At 40.8% G+C, this 15,908-nt stretch overlaps 2 protein-coding genes across 3 annotated transcripts; both read left to right on the top strand.

The window, feature by feature from the left end:
- Positions 1–10,553: 10,553 nt before the first annotated feature.
- Positions 10,554–12,100, top strand: LOC307012961 (zinc finger protein 862-like). Of its 2 annotated transcripts, XM_079640171.1 has the most exons (6): positions 10,554–10,603; positions 10,684–10,854; positions 10,945–11,120; positions 11,198–11,373; positions 11,479–11,648; positions 11,759–12,100. In XM_079640171.1, the coding sequence occupies exons 1-6, from the start codon at positions 10,564–10,566 to the stop codon at positions 12,019–12,021; spliced, it is 996 nt and encodes a 331-aa protein (XP_079496297.1). In that variant the 5' UTR covers positions 10,554–10,563; the 3' UTR covers positions 12,022–12,100. The 2 variants fall into 2 exon arrangements, with proteins under 2 accessions (XP_079496297.1, XP_079496296.1); XM_079640170.1 differs by having other exon boundaries at positions 10,684–11,120.
- Positions 12,101–12,215: 115 nt separating this feature from the next.
- Positions 12,216–13,365, top strand: LOC307013445 (uncharacterized protein; the record flags this gene model as incomplete). The annotated part of the gene is made up of 5 exons (XM_079640844.1): positions 12,216–12,342; positions 12,426–12,635; positions 12,712–12,942; positions 13,059–13,211; positions 13,279–13,365. The coding sequence occupies exons 1-5, from the start codon at positions 12,286–12,288 to the stop codon at positions 13,363–13,365; spliced, it is 738 nt and encodes a 245-aa protein (XP_079496970.1). The 5' UTR covers positions 12,216–12,285.
- Between the last annotated feature and the right edge of the window lie 2,543 nt (positions 13,366–15,908).

The raw sequence follows: 15,908 nt of genomic DNA, 5'->3' as shown, positions 1-15,908 counted from the left end.
TACAAGATCTTTGTGCTTCTACTTTTACTCAAGTACAAGACCTGAGTACTTCTACTTTTACTCTAGTACAATACCTGAGTGCTTCTACTTTTACTCAAGTACAATATTTGAGTAGGCTAATTCTACTTTTACTCTAGTACAAGATCTATGTGCTTCTAATTTTAGTCAAGTACAAGATCTGAGTACTTCTACTTTTACTCAAGTACAAGACCTGAGTACTTCTACTTTGAATCAAGTACAAGATCTGAGCACTTCTACTTTTACTCAAGTACAATATATATATACACTTATACCACCTCTGTTTATAGCCTATGAAAAAGAGTATTAGAAATAGAAGGCTAAAGCTAACGTTAGCAGATAGTGACAATGTATGCTAGCGAGCTAGCTCAACGATTCCTTAAATAATATTGCAACAGAAAAACTTTTCAGTTCACATCACGCTCTTCCGCTCCGACATGGAGCTCTGCTCTGAACACCTGAACGGCCCGTTCTAACAGCTGTTCACCAGCGGTCCAGTCTGTGCCACAGTGACTCCGGACGCACAGTTAATATTAACAAACACACCCGTAGGTAATGTAGCTACTGAAGCTAGACCAGGGGTAGCCAACACGGTGCCCGCGGGCACTCAGTCGCCCGCCGGGCATGTTCTAAAAATAGCTCGCCAAGCAAATCCAAAACAAAAAAGGACATTTAATTAAAATAATCTACTCTATGCATAAACGAAACCTAAATCATAGCGAACTCTATCCACTTACTACAACTCTATATCTATCTAACACCCCTCCTCCCCCACCCCCACAATGAATATCGACCAATCACGTTCTTGCTTGATTTGCGGGACCAGCGTTGCAGTCGGGAAGAAAAGCAATGTGGCACCTCCTCGCTGATTTTCCTTCTGGCAGAATCTACACAACACATCAGCCCCATTGAACAGCCTATCATGCCAGCCTATACAACACATGAGGAGCAGAGTTTTACTCTGTGTGTGTTGTAACTTGCATATATTTATTCCACTTGCCGCACACACACGCATGGCGTAATCTCCACTGGGGACAGGGGGGACATGTCCCCCGCACTTTTCGAAATCCCGTTTGTGTCCTCCCACTCTACAAATATTTGTATTATTATTTTTTAACGCAACCCGTCATTGCCAATGAGGAGCACACAGCCTCTGTGAGCGAGCGAGAGAGCTAGGGAGAGAGAGAGAGAGAGCGAGAGAGAGAGCTAGGGAGAGCACACTTTTCATTCCAGTGTGTACTATAGGACAGTACAAAAAACGTTTTAAAAGGGGAGTGAATAGTAAAATATGCATAAATAAAAAGAAAGAATGCTAATTCGGTAACATAAGATAAGAATAAACCAGTTTAAATGATTTGTTATTGGTTGTGATAATATTCTAAAGATGATTGGAGTATTGAAAAGTATACAGCTCCCTTTCATATGAGTGTTGAGAGCTGTATCGATAAATTCATTTTGTACTCAAAGTGCAGCAGATTGGTGCATTTCACTTCAACATTTAAAAAAAAATCTTTTAGAGGAGGTGAGGACCCCCCTAGAAGATGTGAGATCCCCCCTGGAGGATGTGAGGCCCCCCCTAGAGGATGTGAGGTCCACCCCCAAATAAAGCAGGTTAAAATTATTAAATTGCATACATTTTCTTTTAGTAAACACTGAAAACGGGTCCCACAGACCCAAACAGCACACAAAGGTTAAAGGTAAGCATATAATATATAAATATAAAATATATACACTGCAAAAAGAAAAAAAAAGAGGAGTAAAAGTAGCCCCCGACTTGCTTTATTTTTTGAAAGTAGCCCTCATCCTTAAAAACGTTGGTGACCACTGAGCTAGACCATCATCTCGGAGCAGCAGAGCCTTATTATACATCCATGAGCAGAGCCGACAGGCAGGAAGACTCGAGCACACAGCTCGTACTTCATTATAATATATAAAAAAAGAACACCATGCGTGTCATGATGGCACATAACAGCTCACGGCCTCAGATCACTCCGGGTCCCAGACCCCCCCATACCCCAAAAATATTTTTATTGCAGATCTACATGAATCACACAAACGACTTATTTTGGATTCAAAACGGCGAATTTCGCCGAAAGGTGACAAGTTTGCATCACTGAACATAGACAGAGCACAACTGAAACATAACATCTGAGATGTAACAACATAATACACTTTTTGGGGATGCTTGGGATGTGAGGAGTGAGGGACACGGCTTAGAACGGGCATGTCGCCTGGCAGGACAGGAGAGTGTGTGCACCAGTCTGCCTTGATCTATGAATTCATGTCCGTGACACTCACTGCTGCCCACAGCTGTTTTATAGAAGGAAATTCCTTCACTTCATGAAAGTGTTTTAACCACACACACCTCTACACACACATGACGGGTGTTATTTTCCCCATAAGGAACAAGTCGCTGCAAATTATCCCGCTTATTACACGGCCACATTCTCAACAAAGTAACGACATGACTCCCAATATTAATTTAAATGCTTTTATGGATTTAGAAAATGTTTTTATTTATTTAAAAAATAGTTGTATGTATTGATTTAAAAAATAGTTGTATGTATTGATTTAAATTGACATGCATCCGCTAAGAAAAATAGTCCGTTGTTACCGCTTTTTAAACAGTCTGAATGAAACGGCAGCTCTCAGCTGTGTATTTACACAACTAATGGCCCATCAACCACAGCTCTCTCCCCCCCTCCCCCCTTGATCTTTCTTCTCCAGCAGCTAAATGAACTGTAGGTTACTCTGAGTGACAAGCTTACAGTTAGACACAACACTGTCATTGCAAGTGACCCTCAGTTAGTTGACTTTCATGTTCAACTGCTAAATTCGTTACTGATAAAAAAGGGCTTCTTCTGTACCCAATTATCTTAACACTAGAACCGCCAGAGGTTTTTGTATAGGCCTACCTAAACCCTTCAAATCCCGCTATTATAATGTAATTTTTAACAACATAGGGTGCTACATAACACACTTTCAGGAAAAGTCACGGACTGGGAGACTTTAATATTTTATTGAAAAAAAGTTACATTGCACACACACAACACACATCACACAAATTGACCCGATTGGCGGTTCTAGTGTTAAATAAACTCACTAATTAATGAAACCAGTTCAATACGCATTATTCTTATTCTTATCATTCTTTATGAGCGCAGAAATAGTCTTAAAATCAGATTTGTTTTTTAAATGAAATCTGACGGCAGGCAGTTAGCTCTGATCACCTATGATAAATGCATTCTTACTTACGTTGCTATGGTTATGGCGGTGATGCCGGCGCGGTATTTGAAATGTTCATATCGATATTTTTTTTAACTCTGGCTTTGTAATAAAAAATATGGCAAAACGAAAACAGCCAAGCGTCACAGCTTTTGGATTCACAAGCAAAGAAGCGAAGGAGTCTAAAAATGACAACGTGAACGGAAAACAACTTTTAGTTGGCTGGCTGTAAGCGGCGTTAGGGTCGAGCTTGACAGCTCCACACCGAGGGAGAGGCCTGCCGATGCGGAGCCTGAAGAGGCTTCAACAACGGCCACATCCGCCGGCATAGTGACACCGTCTGTATTAGTAGAAGAATGTTTTTATAGCAATTGATCGCATCCGCGCTGCTGCGCCAGTCAACAGAGCGTGCGTGTGACATATTTAGTAGCAGGATGTGCTCTGAAAAATAGGGCTCCCCGAAAGCAAATGGGTAATTCGAAACTGACAGAGCTCCCTCTATACAAATCAAACTGTAGACGGTGCATGCATCACCAGGAAGATTTTTTTTTAAAAGTTGAAGTTAAAAGCATCAATCTGGTGCACTTTGAGAGCAACATGAAGAGATCTATGGATACATCTCTCAACACCCATATGAAACAGAACTGGAAGCAGAATTGTTTCTTTATGGATATTTTACAAATCACTCCCCTTTTAACCCTTAGATGCATGAACGACCAATACCTACACTCTTCCATGAGTGGGGTCAAAAATGACCCCAATTAGAATCAATGTGTTTTTGCAATGAATTAAAAAAAATGTCTTTAATTTTGGTTAAAGGTGATTATATTTATTATATTCGGGTCAACAAAAGACTGATTTTACATTTAACATGCTTATTTATAACTTTTTATAAAAACAATTCACAAGAAAAAACATCAAAAATCTTCAAAGATTATTGTTAGTATGTCCATCTGTCTGGAGGACAAAAAAGAGAATGAACATACATAAGACCAGAAAACACTGTCCACTCACATGTGCCCACACAAACGTCTTTTCTCTATTCACTGTGTGCAGTTGTCACAAACTATTTGCTTTTGGCTGTGACCATTGCACACTGGGGTACTGCATTTCCAACAGCAATTGGTGACTTTGCGATCTTTGTTTCTTGGACACATCTGGCACCTCTTTCTCTTCTGTTGGCCCTCTGTGCTTCTCTCCTGTTGCTGGTTTGCAGCTTTTGTCACTCCACACCTTCCCATTGCTTCAGTGATGTAGGTTGGTAGGTTCGGAGTACCTTCCAGTCGACTTTTTATGTGAGGAGTCACAAGCTCCTTTGACAGCTCTGTGAGGAAATGTCGCCGTGCGTTGGCGATACCTGTGGAAATTTGAGGGTGCTGAGCCCTGAAAAATGAGTAGGCGTTTAGAGTGGCTATATCAATAATGTTGTACCACAGCACCATGGGCCACCTCTGTGTCTGGCGCTTGCAGGTGTAGTAGCCAACCATCTGGTCAACGGTATCTACACCTCCTTTGGTCTGGTTGTAGAAGAGCATTATTTCTGGTTTTTTCTTTTGGCTGTTTTCATCCACCATCTTGCTGTGGTGCATTGTGCTGAGAAGCAGAACAGCCTTTCCCTTTTTTCTGATATAGCTGATCATGGTCATGCTGCCATTGAACCCAAATTCAGTGCTGTGGACCTCCCTCGACTTGGAAGCCTTCATCACTGGAGGGATGTCTGGCTTGTTCTGTCGCAACGTTCCCACAATAGTCAGACCCTTCTCCAGGAGATGCTCTGCAAGAGGCACACTGATGAAGAAGTTGTCTGTGGTGATGTTGCGACCTGTGTGTCTGAATCCACTGCACAACTGACGGACAGTGTTTTCCCCTAGATTCTTCTGGACTTCTTCCCCTGGTTGTCTCCCTGTGTACACAATTCCATCAATTGCATAAGGGGTGCGTGCATTACAAACCCAGAATATCTTTATGCCGTACTTGGCAGGCTTGCTTGGCATATACTGCAAAAACTTGGTCCTCCCTCGAAATGGTACAAGTTGTTCGTCCACTGTGACACAACCACTGGGGATGAATTTCTGTCTGCAGTTGACCAGGAACAGGTCCCATATGTAGCGGAAGGCTGTAATGTGGTCTGTTTCCAGTCGGGAGGCTCTGGTCCTCTTGTCATCAAAGCGCAGCAAACGGCGAATATCTTCAAAACGTCCAATTGACATTGTGGCCTTGTACATTGGGTTGTGTAGAGGACTCCCAAAGAGCACACGGATTGGTACATCCCAGTTTTTCTCACTTCCTGCAAGAATGGTCAATCCAATGAAGGCCATGAGCTCCTCTTTGCTTAGCTTTTTCCACTCTTTTCCTCTGTTTGTTGCGACTCTTCTTCCCTCCATGTTTGTGCATCTCAACACCTCTTCTAATATACTATCAGTGATAAACAGCTTCCATGCATCTATTGGAGAGACGGTGCTAAACCCAGGTGCAGGCCCTGACCGACTTCTCAGTAAATTGTGGCTTGGTGTTTTAGCCTGGGTGGGAGGTAACTCTGCCCAGTAAGAGCCCTTGCGGCTCATTCTGTTGGATACAATATCCATTTCCTCTTCGGAGGACTCAGAGGACTCCTCCGTGTCCGACTGATCTTGTTCGGCAGGGGCAGGTTGGTTCCCAGACGGCCTGACATGTCCAGGTGGACAATAATCTGGATCCTCTACATCTGAGATGTCAGATTCCGAATCAATCCCACCGATGGGCTCTTCATCCCATCCGTTCAGGATCATATCTCGAGCAAGGTCTGCGGGTATCCTAGCTGGCCTCCAAGTAGCCATGATAGTCTAGATGAGAAAACATAAAACAGACAATGTTTGAATGACACACAAAACTATAAATCAATATGTAGCTATCTAAGTAAATGTCGGTATGTCGGTGTGTGTTTGTGTGTGTGTGTGTCACACACACACACAAACACACACACACACACACACACACACACACACACACACACACACACACACACACACACACACACACACACACACACACACACACACACACACACACACACACACACCGACATTTACTTAGATAGCTAAATATTATATGTAAGTAAAGGCACAGCCATGCATGTGTACACACACACACACGCACACAGCCACACACACCCACACACACACACACACACACACACACACACAGACATACACACACACACACACAAACACACACACACAAATCAATATTCAATAATCATATAATAGGTTACCTAACAGGTTAGCTTTTATTAGAAGGAATTATGAATACAGTGAGTCTCTACACAACAAATGCAGTAATATCAGCTGGATTACTAAACTAGTGTAATGTTAGCTAGCTTAGTAAGCTAGTGTAATGTTAGCTAGCTTAGTAAGCTAGCTAACAGAGTACTAACATTACAACTAACATTATTTAGCAGTTAGCTAACTAGTGTCTACTTTGTTGACCAACATGATACTCTATCACAGAAAAGTCATGGCGTTGATAAATGAAGATAATACTTACATGTATGCTGCTGTGTCAAACTGACCTCCTGGTGGTGAGACTGCAGGCATCAGATGTGTAAGTGGGACAGAAAATGTATCCTGACAGTCACAGTTGGTAAGAATCAAAGGTTCCCAAAGCAAACCCTTGAGATTCTGTAGGAAATGCTTGGGGTCATTTTTGACCCCGCTTATGAAAAACTGGGGTAGTGACACAAAAACTGCAATTTCTTAAAATGTATAAAAACATAAAAAAAAATTCAAATGGCCTCAAGTCACAAACATGTTTTATGAGGAATACCTGGAATATGGAAGTGTAAAAACTTTTAATTTCAGAGATTTTGAAGAATAACAACCCTCGGGGTCATTTTTGACCCCACTTATGCATCTAAGGATTAAACTGTATTCTTGTTTATTAATAACAACTTTTTGTTACTGTCATATTACTATTGTTTACCTGTTTACTTTATTCTCTTATTTTTCTATAACTATAATGATCATATAAAGATGTGCCTTTACCTCACTGGTTGGAGAAAAAGCTTCTTATATTCGTTAGCATAGCTAGCTAACCAGATGCTAATAACAACAAAGTTATTGACTGTATGATCAGTATGACAGATGAACAGATCGCCACTGGGCTTACAACTAAAGACACAGCCACGCAAAAACTGCGGCATGTGTACAGCTCCCTATGGGTATTGCAATTTGTGAAGTCCCGGCCCGGAGCCGCGTTCTGGTGCTCTCCGTTAGAACTACACTCCTGTCAGACGAGACATATACCACGTGATGACACGTTAGGCTCGTGTTGTGTTCAAGGACCCTGAACTTGGCCAGGAAAAACAAGCTTGTTTAATTATTTTGCGGTCTAGATTTCTTGAATTTTTTTCTTTTTTGCGTGTGTTTATAAATTATCTCGAGGGCCGTACCAAATGGTCTCGCGGGCCGTATACGGCCCGGAGGCCGGAGGTTCCCCACCCCTGTTTTAAATAATGGTCGGAATGTGACCTGTGAGCCTTCTGAATTACCGTGGGACAGCACATTCTAAACTAAAATGTTCAATCAATAAAGTAACATCTTATCTTATCTTAATAATATCTTCATATTAATAATAACAATAAATCATACAGTATGTGTCCGAAAGGGAGCAGGAGGAAGCAAACACAAAAATATACAAAAGATATACTGCATATTAAAGCAAACGATTGTAGCCTAAAGGTAAAAGTATGAGCATAACAAATAAAGAAGTGTAATGCAAACATTTACATTATAATTATGATTATTTAATATATAAAGACTATATATTATTACACTTTGAACACTTTAAATTAAATATATTAACATTTTAAACTGTATACCCCGGTTATCTAGGCCCTTTTTGTTTTGTTTTATGTATACATATCACACTGTGGGAAACAATATTTCTGGATGTATATCACATGTAGAATTTTTGACAATAAAGCTGAATTTGACTTTCGCGTACTTGCATATTTTAACAAAGCTTTTAATTTTAGCCACACATAATTTATCTAGAAGTCATGGCTGTGTCAATTACCAGTCTGATATCGTTTTACAAAGATGACAAGAAGAGTGTAGACAGAGGAGAGAACCACTACAAGTCAGGACACGTAACAGTGCAGCCTAGATGAAGGTGTGCTTACCGGCAGTGTTGTCAGGGCTAGCATGAGGGACAAGGTTTATAGTGTCGGTGAGTAGTGATAGCAAGAGTACCGTTAACCTAGAGTTAATTTATTCACATTAATTCCCATCAAAAAATCAATTGTATGTGTCACATGAAATCTTTATTAGGCAAGGCAAGGCAAGTTTATTTATATAGCACTTTTCAACACAAGGCAATTCAAAGTGCTTTACAAAAAATGAAAGACATTAAGAAAATGGCATTTAAAATCAGTCATTAAAAAGAAAAGCTAATAAAATAAACATTAAAAGAAAAAATACATGGATAAAAGTTACAGTGCAGTCTAAGATATGAATAGTTCAATTAAAAGCAGCGACAAAAAGAAAAGTCTTCAGCCTGGATTTAAAAGTAGTAAGTTGCAGCGGACCTGCAGGTTTCTGGGAGTTTGTTCCAGATATTTGGAGCATAATAACTGAACGCTGCTTTACCATGTTTAGTTCTGACTCTGGGGACAGAAAGCTGACCAGTCCCTGAAGATCTGAGAGATCTGGATGGTTCATCATTTAGCAGGAGTTCAGAAATGTAATTTGGTCCTAAACCATTCAGTGCTTTATAAACAGCAGCAGTATTTTGAAATCTATTCTTTGACACAAAGGAAGCCAGTGTAAAGACTTCAGAACAGGAGTGATGTGATCCACTTTCTTAGTGTTAGTGAGGACTCGAGCAGCGGTGTTCTGAATCAGCTGCAGCTTTCTAATAGATTTTTTAGTGAGACCTGAGAGACACCATTGCAGTAGTCCAGTCTACTGAAGATAAAAGCATGGACATGTTTTTCCAAATCCTGCTGTGACATTAGTCTTTTAATCCTAGATATGTTCTTTAGGTGATAGTAAGCTGATTTAGTAACTGTTTTAATGTGACTGTTGAAACCAATAACTAATTTAACCCGCTGACAAGAGAGCCCACCTCCGAAGATCGTGACTCGCTGAGGGAAAGACTCGGGGGCAGGTTTTCAGGAATTTCTTGGCTTCTCTCCCCCGAGCCAGAAGAGGAACACCAGTGTTTCCCACACAATGTTAATACTTGGGTGGGCCGCCCAGGTATATTAAGGCCCGCCCAAGTATATTTCGGACCTTTTTTTATTTTTTTTATCCGTCCGCGAGCGACGCCATCTGCGAGTGATTAACTAATGGACAATGAGCCCTTGCTCTACGTCTCCTGTGCCTGTTCGCTCTGCGGTTGATTAACTAGGGGACAATAATCCCCCCCTGTTGATCCCTCGCTCGACACCTCCTGTTCGTGCTGCCATCGCGTGGAGGGAAACGAGAAACGGAGAAGACGACGTTAATTTAGAAGACGCGGACACTAAGGTAAAGTAACTATTTTCTCCTTATTGTGTTGTTGTTTTCTGACTTTGGTAGGAGATTCGAATTATTTGAAGTTAGTGGCAACTAAGAGTGTATTTAACGTAATCAGGCCAACTTTGCTGCGTGCAAGTTACGTGTGCTAAATTAAATATAAAAAATATTATAATTCGTTTTCTCTTCGGGCTATGCCAGTTAGAAGGACACAGATTAACTGTAGCTAAGGTTAGACTGTTAATTTCCCCTGCATTACTCCTCAGATATGAGTATTCAAAAATATTTTAAGAGAATACGGCGTGAGGATGAGGAGGAGAGACGAGGACAGGAGGAGAGACCACAGGTAACTTAGCCAATGTTAGCATTTTGCTTGCAATGGGAATAATAAATGCATAAGTCTCCATAATGATATATGTCGGTTCATTTGACCTGAAATTATACAATTGCAGTCAACAGTGAGTTGCAATGCAGAGACCAAACTAGATTCAAGCTTGTTTTCAATTCTAGCCGGTGGTCAGTGAAGATGCTGGCACAACTAGTCAGAGTACTGAGGGAGAGGCAGCAGGTCCCAGTGTGGTAGAAGCAGCAGCAGGTCCCAGTGTAGAAGCAGGTGCAGGTCCCAGTGCGATACAAGCAGCAGCAGGTCCCAGTGTTGTACAAGCAGGTGCAGGTGAACAAGCAGCACAGTTCCAAGCATCACAGACACATACACAGACATAGTATAATAGCAAGGAGAACTCTACCATTTAAATGCAGTAATACCAATACATTATTTTCAGATTCCAAGCATCGCCACTCAGGACGGAACCCTGATTGGCTTAAAATGCCACAGTTCAAGAATTGGCTCTACCTCACCCAGCATGGTATGAATGGAATTTGCAAGTTCATATTTGTAATAAAACTTATTTTTTGTAAGAATTAACACGTTTTTCTTTTTAAAAAGGAATGTTTTGCCGAATCTGCAGGCAACACAAGCCTCCAATAAAGAAAGGCCCCTTAAAACGGGCTTTCATAGAAGTTGGGATTCTTGTTTTCCGCAAGGATTATATCGAGCGCCACATCTCCTCAGAGCCTCATCAATATAGTGTAAAGCATCAGGTCTCACTTGCATCAGGTATATCATTTTTTTATGTAAAGCTAATTTCTGCAACCTATCAACCATGTTTGGCTCATATAATGAATTATGTCTTTGCCCTTGGTCTAGGCTACTCAGTGATGCAGGCTTTTGAGCCCACAGTTATTATGGAGCATGAGGCCATCATAGGTGGATTCAAATGCCTTTACTGGCTAGTAAAGAACGAGATTGCTCACCACACCAACTACCCTAAGCTCTTAAGTTTAGCTCAGCTTTTGGGTTGTGATTACTTTGAAAAGCTGAAGGTAAACCTAGTACAAAATGATGCTTGTGAAACTAAGAACTTTAACCAGCTAAATGTTAAATGATCTCTTTTTCTCAGGTGGATCAAAGAAACAATTATCAATCACACAGAATAGTGGATGAAATGCTGGAGATCCTTGCAGAGATAGTAGAGTCGCCTATTTTGGAAGAGATAAGGTCATCTCAAGCAATCAGCCTAGAGGTTGATGAAACCACAGATGTATCTGTAAACCGCCAGCTGGATTTACATGTTAGGTGGGGTATTTTATAAAGGAATGATGTGCATTTAAATAAAGATGTAGGCCTAGTTAAACTTAATATGTATTAATATGTGTGAAAACCTATACATTTTTATTTTAGACACCTGGATAAAGAGGGTTATGTTTTCAACCACTTCCTTGACCTGGTAACTCTGGAAGATGGGAAAGCTGACAGTGTTGTTGCTGCCATCAAGAGTGTACTACAGAAGAAGGATCTCCCGGTAGACAGGCTCTACGGACTCGGGACAGACGGTGCAGCAGTGATGACGGGTATGGAGTTTATTGTTAAATCTAATGGATTGTGTGAAATGTGTATTGTCAGCTGTTATTAAAGGAAACAAAATGACGCCCTCAACACTGCATTTAATTCTTAAACTTAGGCCGTCTGAATGGAGTGGCAAAGCAGCTCACAGACAGTTTTCCAAAGCTGGTTTCTGTAGCGTGTGCTGCTCACAGACTAGCACTGGCATGCAAAGATGCCTCAAATGCTGTCAGGTATATGGCAAACTTCAGGAACCACCTGCAGGAACTGCACCTATTCTTCCGAAATAGTGCAAAAAGGTCAGCCACACTGAGTGCTGCCGCTACCACTCTTGGTCTGAACGACTTGAAAGTCAAGGTGTGTTTTCACCTATTTTCATAATACTATTGTGGTGTCATATTATTTACATATATTTTACTTACCAGTGTTTCTACTTGTTGTTAGGAGGTGAAAGATACAAGGTGGCTATCGCAGAACCTAGCCGTTCAAAACCTCCAGAGGAACCTTCCAGCTGTGCTGGCTGCTCTGGCGGAAGAAGCGAGCACAAGGAAGTGCCCAGTGGCCAAAGTTCTATACACCTTCTGTGCCACATACCGCTTTGTGGCTGCCCTCTACCTTCAGGCAGATGTGCTGCCCCACATTGCAATGCTGTCCAAGGTGTTTCAGAGAGCTGATGTGAACTTTCTCCACATAAAGGAGCAGGTAGATTACAAAGAAATGCATTTGATGCTCCCAGTTATTTGCATTATCCATCCTATTATAATGTGGTATTTTTCCAAATTTAGGTGCCAGTCACACTTGTTACTCTGAGGAGAATTCTGGAGGCAGGCGAGACCCCACTCCCCGGAACGTTCCTTGCTCGCCTACACCAAGACTTGGACAACCCAGGTGGACTTGGGGCGTTTAGCATTGCCGGAGAGGAGGAGAGGATCAGGAGGGGACACGGAATTCTGGAGCGCCCCCGGGAAGATATGTGGGCCAGATTTGTCAGAGATGTAAATGCATCCCTTCTTACTTTTACATTCCAATATTTATTTTCCTTGAACTGAAAAATGTATAACATCATTCCAGGTCCTCAAACCTTACATCTGCAGCCTGGAGAGCAACATTGAGAGCAGGTTCCAGCATATTGAAGTGCTGGGGGCCTTCAGTGTCCTGGGTCCAAAGGCAGTTACCTCAAATGATGTAACCAACATTTCAATGTTGCAGACCCTTGCCAACAAATTCATCCCAGGGAAGGATGCCACAGTTATCCAAGAGTGGACCTCCTACAAGCAGCATGTTCTTGAAGGAACATTTAAGGTTGGTAAATACCTAAATTAATATGAACTTGACGGTTAGAATTGCTTGTTTTGACATCTGTAAATGTTTCAATTATACTGTATACTCATTTGCCCTGCCTTGGCTAATCTCTGAAGGACAAGACACAAGCTGAGATCATGCAGCTCCTGGCCAGTGAGAAGGACGAATGGGCAGAAATATACCCAAACCTCAGCCTTCTCTCTTCAGCGGGGTTGGTCATCCCTGTCTCCAGTGTAAACTGCGAGAGGGATTTTTCTACGATGAACAGGGTAAGTGTCATTCCCTGTTGCATGTCATTCTGTATCGTTCATTTAAAACAAACTGTCTGTTTTACAGGTGAAAACTGACATGAGAAACCGACTGTATTACATGTATTCATTATCTTTACTTATGTTGCGGTCTTTTCAGCAGCACCATCTCTAAAACGGTGATACAGTCACTACCCATCATTTACATTTCACCGTGACATGGACAAAAATGTAACGTCAGCTTACCTCATGGCACGAATCCAGACTCTCCTTTGGAAAACATTGGCCGGGAAACGATAGAACAAGCACGTTTCATGCGAAGACCTGTGGCTGCAACCCGGAGCAAAGCAACAAACCATTGCGCAGCTAACTAGTAGCGCTAGCTTTAGCTAACGTTAGCTAACGAAACGAACTGCCGAGTAAAATTGTAAAACACTGGTAATTAATTATTCTATAATTTGTAAAACTACTGTGTTAAAAACGACAATTTCAAAAATGAAGATTCTAATGGTCAGATATAGATATACAGATACTAAAGATAGGCAGGTACTTGCTTTCAAGCAGAACACAGCGGAAAACAAACTTAGCGGGAGTGTTTACGTGATCTGCGTAATGACGTACAACGGCCTCGACAATTTCTGTAGTCCTATTCAGCCACTCGGTAACAACCATCGTTTTTCAGACACGTAAACTCTTCAAAAATCCCCAGTGGGGTCATTGCTGACGTATTTAATGTCGTAGAACAAAACGTGACTTATCTCTTAAATTTGTGTCAACCACAGACCTTATTTTGAGCTATTTTCCAAAACCCTATGGAAAAAATGCATTGCTTTTTGAGGAAGGAACCGGAAGTGCTAAAAATGCTAACTTACTTCCTGGTTTTACGACGCGTCACTGCGGTTCTCTATACTGGTCTTTGGCAGGTCGTAGGCAGGAAGTCGTAAGCTGGAGTCTGAAATGAAGTGCTACATCTGTAAGTAAAAGTAAAAGTACAAGAATGTAGGAATACTCTTTTAGAAATAAAAATCCTGCAATCATAATGTAAATAAACTTAAAGTACCAAAAGTAAAAGTAGTCATTGTGAAGATTGGTCCATTTCAGAAATATATACATATATGTTTTATAATTATTGATCATTAAAGTGTTATCAAAGCTGGTAAAGGTGCAGCTAGTTTTGATGACTTTGTATACTGCAGGGTAGCTTGTGAATTTACTCCTGGTCTAACTAAAGTCTGATTGGATAAATAAAAGTTTTGGATATATTTCACATCATTAATCCAAGATCGTAAAATAAATACATTTAGTGGAGTAAAAGTACAACATTTTCTTTTGAATTGTTGTGAGGTGGAAGTACAAAGCAGCGAAACATGTAAATACTCAAGTAAAGTATCAAAATGTTACAGTACTCGAGTCAATCTACTTAGTTACTTTACACCACTGGCCACAGCCAATGTAGTTAAAAAAAGGAGCCTTTTTTTATGATAGGAAGGCAACATTTTAGAATAAGTATATTCATCTATTTTGTTTATTACTAAATGTTGTATTTAGTACATTTGGTATATATTTTTTTTAAATGTATATTATAATTTATTATATTATTAAAACTCAATAGTATTACAAGTAGGGCTACAGAACTGCATATTTTGGGGAATATATAATCACTTGCTTGTCAGTGTACATGAGTGCACCCTAAAACTAGAGGTCTGTATGATAAGAATTACAAGCTATTGGTAGCACTAGCGGCGGGGAGAGGCACAGTGTGAGTGAGGAGAGCTATTAACACTGGGGCTGATGCAGTCGGTATAATTGCCTGTCGGTAACATCACTATTATCTCAATTATCTCGGGGCCACTTAACTCGACACAGCAGCAGACTGTCCTTCACGTGGTCCAGTCTCTGTAGGTATGTTTTAATACACTGTCTCTCTGCTGATGTTACTGCAGTTTCTGCTGTATATTGGTAGTCACCAGTGTCTGTGTAGGCTGATGGTCCACATGGTCAGACATAGACTAAGACAGGGCAGCAAATGAAGGATAAAATGAGGTTTCTATTTCAGAAACAAGTTTTCCTATTGAGACCAAAAAGATAATTGTTGCTGTATCCTTTATGTCTGTGCTAGATTGTGATGATTTTTTATATATGAATGCATTTTCTATGCTCCTAAGATACAGTCTACCATGGGGCTCTGAGATTTATTTCAAACCTTAAACCCCTTACGCACCCTTGCTCCTTGTATGATCGAGTTGGATGATCTAAAGCAGGGATCACCAACTACATTTGTCCAAGGGCCAAAATGTATCCAATAGACACTTTCGCGGGCCAGCGATTTTTATATAGCCCAGAATTTTGAAGTTGTTGACTGAATACATGCTCTGAAAGTAATCAGAATACAGTTACAGTTACGTGTCTTAAAAAAGCAAAAAAAACATATTCAGATTACTTTAAGAATACTTTATTTTTCCATAACAGATGGGTATGTTTTGGTGCACAGGAGACACTTATTTTACTGTTTTAATGGCTTATCAAGAACTCAAACACAACATCTTGGTGTCATTCTGGACAGCTCCCTCTCATCTGCACCCCACATAAAAAACATCACCCGGAATGCATTCTTTGTACTGTCTTAAAACCTTTCCTTGGAATATGTTATGAATTGTTAGGTGTCCTTGGGTGCTTTGAAAGGCGCCCCTAAATAGAATGAATTATCATTATTATTAT

This window comes from Notothenia rossii, assembly GCF_949606895.1.
Source record: "Notothenia rossii genome assembly, chromosome: 7".
NCBI lineage: Eukaryota > Metazoa > Chordata > Actinopteri > Perciformes > Nototheniidae > Notothenia > Notothenia rossii.
Note: the sequence above shows the minus strand (reverse complement) of the source record. Positions and strands in the feature narration are given on the sequence as shown.

What these genes read in the sequence shown, in the direction of transcription:
- LOC307012961 (XM_079640170.1), top strand. Translation starts at nt 10,564, where the DNA reads ATGCCACAGTTCAAGAATTGGCTCTACCTCACCCAGCATG. An exon ending in ATTACTTTGAAAAGCTGAAG is followed by an intron (nt 11,121 to 11,197) that starts GTAAACCTAGTA and finishes TCTTTTTCTCAG; the next exon opens with GTGGATCAAAGAAACAATTA. An exon ending in CGGTGCAGCAGTGATGACGG is followed by an intron (nt 11,649 to 11,758) that starts GTATGGAGTTTA and finishes TCTTAAACTTAG; the next exon opens with GCCGTCTGAATGGAGTGGCA.